This window comes from Hibiscus syriacus, unplaced genomic scaffold (assembly GCF_006381635.1).
Source record: "Hibiscus syriacus cultivar Baekdansim isolate YM2019G1 unplaced genomic scaffold, ASM638163v2 tig00110174_pilon, whole genome shotgun sequence".
NCBI lineage: Eukaryota > Viridiplantae > Streptophyta > Magnoliopsida > Malvales > Malvaceae > Hibiscus > Hibiscus syriacus.
In genome coordinates this window covers 1,250,270-1,256,774 of record NW_024062612.1, presented here as the reverse complement: position 1 = coordinate 1,256,774, position 6,505 = coordinate 1,250,270, and the positions used below count along the sequence as shown (strand labels likewise).

The 6,505-nt window shown below is 34.0% G+C and overlaps 1 protein-coding gene across 2 annotated transcripts; it reads left to right on the top strand.

The window, feature by feature from the left end:
* Positions 1 to 1,371: 1,371 nt before the first annotated feature.
* LOC120216886 (protein ELF4-LIKE 4-like) lies at positions 1,372 to 3,218 on the top strand. Of its 2 annotated transcripts, XM_039214164.1 has the most exons (3): positions 1,816 to 1,838; positions 2,224 to 2,230; positions 2,623 to 3,218. In XM_039214164.1, the coding sequence occupies exon 3, from the start codon at positions 2,669 to 2,671 to the stop codon at positions 3,011 to 3,013; it is 345 nt and encodes a 114-aa protein (XP_039070095.1). In that variant the 5' UTR covers positions 1,816 to 1,838; positions 2,224 to 2,230; positions 2,623 to 2,668; the 3' UTR covers positions 3,014 to 3,218. The 2 variants fall into 2 exon arrangements, with proteins under 2 accessions (XP_039070096.1, XP_039070095.1); XM_039214165.1 differs by lacking the exon at positions 2,224 to 2,230 and having other exon boundaries at positions 1,372 to 1,839; positions 2,635 to 3,218.
* The last annotated feature ends 3,287 nt before the right edge of the window (positions 3,219 to 6,505 follow it).

The following is a 6,505-nucleotide window of genomic DNA, read 5'->3' as shown; positions in this document are numbered from 1 at the left end:
TCCGGTCGGTGGTGGAGCTGCGAATACAACAGTAATCGGTGATGAGATATTTCCTAAGTTGCATGAGGGTTCTGCTGCATATGTTGGTTTTGAGGTAAACTTTATTGAAGAAAGTTTTAATGAAACACTAAAAAAGAAAAGTGAAGATGGTGCTCTGAAAAGATGGTATCCGCATGCAGTTCCTGTTGTGGGAAATGAGGTGGCTGTCGGTAATAGTTTATTCGATGTGTTCATAGTGTCGAATGATGGGCCGTTTAATCTGTTGGTGGATGATAGCATTGGTTTAGTTGATATTAATAGAGAGCCATCCCATATTGAAATGACCCAATCCATCTCAAATAATTCTAGATTTTTAGTAGTTCCAATAGTTGAAGTTTCAGTTATTCAAGGCAGAGTGGAAGGAAATCGGGTGTGAAACATCTACAGTTAACATAGTGAAAATTCCTTCCAATTTAGAAGGAATTATTAATTCTGTCGTGGGCATGTTAGAGACCGGTGGTGCAGTTTGGAGCTTCAAGGAAAAGGGTGCTCGAGAGATTGGAGTTCATTGTTCAATCGGTGTTTGATGTTAGTCGCTAATCTTGTCGAGTGATCCATCTAACCTCGGGAAGATTCAATATCTGCAAGTTATGTTTCTCTATGGGAATCAATTTTCTTCTAACCAGATAAGTTGGGCTAGCTGGTAAGCCTTGAGAAGTTTTCGATCCCTGGATGTTTGTTGTTGTCCTGGTATGAGATTACTGGCTATTTCTGCAATTTGGGAGTTGTTTCCTTTGGAAGTTCAGCAAGTGAGTTTCAATTTCTTAGTGCTCTAGTTTAGGGTGTTGTTGCTGTATCGTTTTGTTGTTAAGTTTCATTCCACTAGTTTTGCTATATGCGTTTGGTTCCCAATTAGGCTTCTATTCAATTTGTCTGTTAGTCTGTGTTGGTTTCATTTTGTGTTGGATTGGGGATTGTGGTAGGACGGGGGTATGGTTTGAATGTTGTTAAAGTTTTATGTGTATAAGTTTCTTACCACCTCATTGTATACTTTTTTTCCTCTATTTAGGGTTAAGAGGTTTTTTAATGAGGTCCTTGAAGTGGTGTACTTTGTTTATCATTAATACAAAGTACCCTCTTTAAAAAAATCAAATTTATAATATACCTTGTATAAACAAATTTTTACTATATTACTAAAGTAATTTTGCCCTATATTATATTTGAGGAATTTAAATTTAAAAAAACAAAAACAAAACTCGTCTATTTGACAAACTCAATCTAATGATGTGCTCTTCTGATTCAATTCGATGAAACATAACCGACCCCTACTTATTTCTTCATCAGTGTTTTAGACTTTTAGTAAATATTTTGTTGTATCTGGCAACCCAAACCAAATATATACTACTGAAGTACTGCAACAGCCGGCAGGCGAAGCAAACGAGGTGAGGATAATGAAAACCAGAAAGAAAAAAAAATCTCTGCCTGACTGCCTGCCTTAGGTTTTCCCGACTCTCTTCAAAAGTCTAGAGAAAGAGACAAAACATATATAGAGGAACCAACAAACAACGTTAATAGTCGTGTCTCATAGAGTATGCCAATCAAATTATCACACCTTTCATTCTCCGTATGCCCTCTCTCTCTCTTTCTTTCTTTTTTCTGGTTTCATGATTTCAGGGCCTCCGTGTTGACTTGATTCTAATCTCTCCCAACCATCCCCATAAGCTTTAGAATTTTCCCTTACATTATTTTCTTTATTTCCTGTCAGAAGAAGATATAAATCCGAATCCCATATTTTGCTGGAAAGAGATTCCAATTCTGCTGTTACCCCGTCTCTCGCTCGACCTGTCTTGTGGCTTCAAGGTAAGAAATGGAAAATGCATATCAACCCAGATTTTGTTTATACCATACTTGTATTGTATTAATGGCTTTTTTCTCTTTCCGTTTGTGTTGATATAATAACTATACATTTACCTGCTTTTTGAGCTTTTTCCCCCTTTCTATTGTTTTTGAGGGAGATGTGTATCTCTTTGCAAATCTATTTTTGGAACAACAAACTGAAGAAATTGTTTCCTTGTGCCTTACTATTCCCCTTTTTTACACCAAAATTTGCTTTTCTTTCGTGTCTCTATTTTTCTTTTTAATGATGTTTTTTTAGATTTGGATATATGATTTTGTGGGGGTCTCTCAAAATAAGAACTTTGGGTTTAAAAGTTGCTTTTTATGGGAAAAGCAGTGATTTTTCCTCTTTCAAACACAAAAACAAAACCAAATTTCTTTGTTTTTTTTTTTTTTTTGTGTGTGCTTAATACATTGTCTCTTATCATGCACACACACCCTTAATCTCTGCTTGGTTGCTAGGAAATGTGGAGAAAGGCAAAGGAAAACCTTTTAGCAGTAATTTTATCCAATTCCAGACTGTTAAAACTCTTTGACGTAGCGTCCTTTGGTGAATGTTGAGCCTCCTATATAATACAAATTAGAAATTTATGGTCTTAAAACTTAAGTTTATCTTTCTTTTGCATTCATTTTCTTCTCAACCAAATAGAGACTATATTGTTCCATTCCGTGTTGCATTTTTATTCTTTTCTTACAATAATGAGTAATGACTGTCACTTTTATCCTTTTATCTTCCTAATTGGATGTGTTGTTATGCAGGAATAACAGTGGTTTGATTGAAGTGAACTGTGGAATGGAAGGTAATATATATCCAGGGTTTGGTAATGGAGATCAAGTGGATGGCAAGGTTTTGCAGACTTTTCAGAAGAATTCTGTGCAAGTTCAAGACATCCTAGACCAAAACAGGCTGCTAATCAACGAGATTAACCAAAACCATGAGTCAAAGATCCCCCATAACTTGAGCAGGAATGTCAGGTTGATTAAAGAGTTGAACAACAACATTAGAAGAGTGGCCGATCTCTACGCCGATCTCTCGAGCTCTTTCACCAGGTCGATGGAGCCTTCATCGGAAGGCGATTCGGCCGGGACATACGAACCTGATGGAAACGCTAGTCAAAAGAGAATTAGATCTGGGTAAATTTGATCAAAGCTAAGCCTTTTTGTTATAAATTATAGTATTATCTTTCACTGTAGAATATTGAACTGACATCCTATGAAATCAACTATGTTATCTTGTTTGAAATCAAAGCATTACTTGTTTAACATCTGCAAATCGTGGCCTGGAATCGGTGGATTTTCTTCACTTTTTCTGTTTGTTTAATAAATGAGATAGGGTTATCTTATCTGTACTTGGTCTGCATTTTTAATTGTTTATTTATCGAGGCTAGTCGCTAATGTGATTGCTTAACTGTCACTAAATGCATTTTCTAGTTTTATTTTCATTTGTTAAGAGAGTTGATCTGCCTTTGATGGGAACTTCCAACAACCACACTTTATTCTTCTCCCATGTTTGTCAAAAAACAGATTCTTGATCGCTCCTTTAAGATTGCAAGTAAAGGGCTGGTATATACTGTTTTTATAACCCTTTTTTTTAAGCTTCTTTTGAGTCTAGAAGCTCCAGACATGTGAACATGGTACATACTATGATATTTGATGATGGGAAGAATAGAGTTATGGATATTAGGGTAGTTTTTGATAATTTATCTATTTTGATTTAGATGAAAAGTGCAAATAATTATTCGATGAAATGGAGAACAAATAAACGAAGAAAATGAGATATCGTCGAGAAAGAGAGGGTGTCATCCCTCTTTCCAACCTGGTGTCAAATCTAAATGATAATTGTTATTTTTAGGTTAGCAAATAAATTTGATTATTAAGTGATAAATTTAATTGGTAAATCGTGTGGTTTTGTTAGTGGTCATGTTAAGAAACTACAAAAGGATGAAATATATGAAATTTCAACGATAGAGAGATGATAACTTAGACATGATTTACATAAAAAATTCATAGGTGGTATATAACAATTTTCTAAATAAATTAAAGAAATTCGAGTAGAAGATCCTTTTTGGGTTGAAGTCTTGAAGATGCTGTAGGCAAATGTGAAAACTCCTGGCATCTCCAATGGCTCATAAGCTAAAAGCATAATTTTTTTATAGTTATGGACATTAAGAAGGTGGAGATCAATTATGGCCTTTGTGACAGCAAGGACAAAAGCAGACCGAAACTGTCTGAAACATGTGATGATAATTGAAAGAAAAGTTAGGCTGATTAGCACTGTCAGCCTGGTAATTCTTTGGGGTATTTATTCTCAACTTTTGTGGCTGCCGTTTCTGATTCAACTCAACAATTTTTCAATCATTGCCGCAAGCGTGAATCATGTTGTGAGGTCAACGATATTATCTAAAGTGTAAGTCTAAAGAATATTGCTTTTATGGTTCACGGAATATAAGATTATTAATGAGATTGTAAGATTATTTGTGAATAGGATTATTAGGAAGGTTGTATTTTGTGTTTGGTTGGTTTAGCAAGAATGTAATATTACTGTATTTGGTTAGAGGAATAAAAGATTATTGGAATGTATATTTGACAAAATTATCCTTATTATATATTTATTTTTTTAACAAGTTTGAAAATATTTATATATTTTCTTTAAAAAATTTAAATTCATAAAATTTATATAATTTTTTACAAGATTGAAAATATAAAAAGGTTTAATGAAACGGTAAAATTTTATTTTAACCTTTGAACTTCATATAAAATTTTACTTATAGACTTTTTTTTATAAATCTAAAATAGTTTAAGGATAAATTTGTAATTTAACCTTCGTAGAATTCTTATTATTCAATGACAGAATAAGGATATTTTTGGAAAAAAAAATTAAGGGCATTTTAGTCCAAAATACTGATAATCTAACAATACCTAAGGAAATGAAAGTAATGATATTCCCAGTAATATACAAAAAAAATCTACTATTGGTAATAAAACATTACTGTGAATGAGATTCATAATCAACCAAACATAAAAATGTGGATTCTATTTCTATGAAAATCTCATATTCCTTGATCCAAACACACATTTGATCCAAACACACCTTTAAGGTGGCATGAAATGAGGACATTAGTCTTTTGTGGACTTCAGACTTCAATCAATGGATCAAAGTGATGACTCAATAAATTATATTCCAAAGATAACATAGTTTTTTGCTTTGTGAAAGAGAACACGTGGAATCTAAAGGGCTTTTCGAAAAGGACAGGAAAAAAGTTTTAATTTATTTTATTTATATTAAGCACGGGGTTCAAGTTTTTAGTTTTGAAAGCGTTGGTCATGTTATGTGTGTAATATATTAATATAAATCGGTTTTCAGGATTAAGCTGGGTTTGTTATTCAAAGAAAAAAAAATAAAAGCTATATTTGTTTTAAATAAATGCAACTAAACTTTTTTATAATCAAATAACAATAAAAATGCATCGAGTACGGACAAAGTCAACCCTCCACATGAAACGGAGGAATCAGACAATTAAGTGTCCGTACTCCATTTTATCCTTTATTTGTATATGTTCTCTTTCATTTTTATTTATTGATATATTGCACTAAAAGAAGATGTCATATTTGTTAAATGTTTGGCATCACATTGTTGAAATTTTAATATTTTAAGCAGATATGATCATATATATATTTATTTAACTAACTATCAACTTTATAACACTCCCCCTCAAGTTGGTGAATGATATACATCTCTCATTCCTAACTTGGCCACTAAATAATCATGTTGACTTGCTGTCAAGCCTTTGTTAACAAATTTGCCTGCTGCTCATTGGTCGAAATGTGGAATGTTTGAACAATCCCCTTTTGAATCTTCTCCCGCACAAGATGGCAGTCGGTTCTATGTGTTTCGTCCTCTCGTGGAACATCGGATTGGCGATAATTTGTAACGATGCTTGACTGTCACAAAACAAAGCTGCAGGCATGTCATGTTTAATGCCTAGTTCTTCAATTAACCCTTTTAACCAAATTATCTATGTAATTGCATTTGCCATGCACCTATATTTCGCTTCAGCATACGAGCGTGATACAATGCTTTGTTTTTTTTTACTTCCAACATATCAACGAATCTCCGAAATGACCATTCAACTCAATTGGTAGAGCACAAGGCTCTTAACCTTGGGGTCGTAGGATCGAGTCCCACGGAGGGCATTTCATAATTCGGAGGTTTCCTACGGAAGCTGCTCTCAACCTGACGTTGGGGGCAGCCTACTATCCTACCTCCCCTTTACCCCATTACATATGGGAATAAGGGTCAGCTAATTTATATCAACGAATCTCCCAATTTCACACAATAACTCGTTATCGATCTTAGTGTCATAAGACGACTCGCCTACTCAAAATCACATTACGCTTTCAACTTAGGTTTATTATTGACTGCAAGCAAATATCCCTTGGCTTGGATGCTTGCAAACATACCTAACAATCTATAAAATAGCTTCATAATGACTCTTTTTTGGAGCATGCATGAACTGACTCAAATGCTGGATAACATACGTAATATCCATACGTGTGTGTGTCAAATAAAGCAATCTACCAACCAATCTTTAGTACACCGTTACATCCTCCAACATCTCTTCTGTTAGTT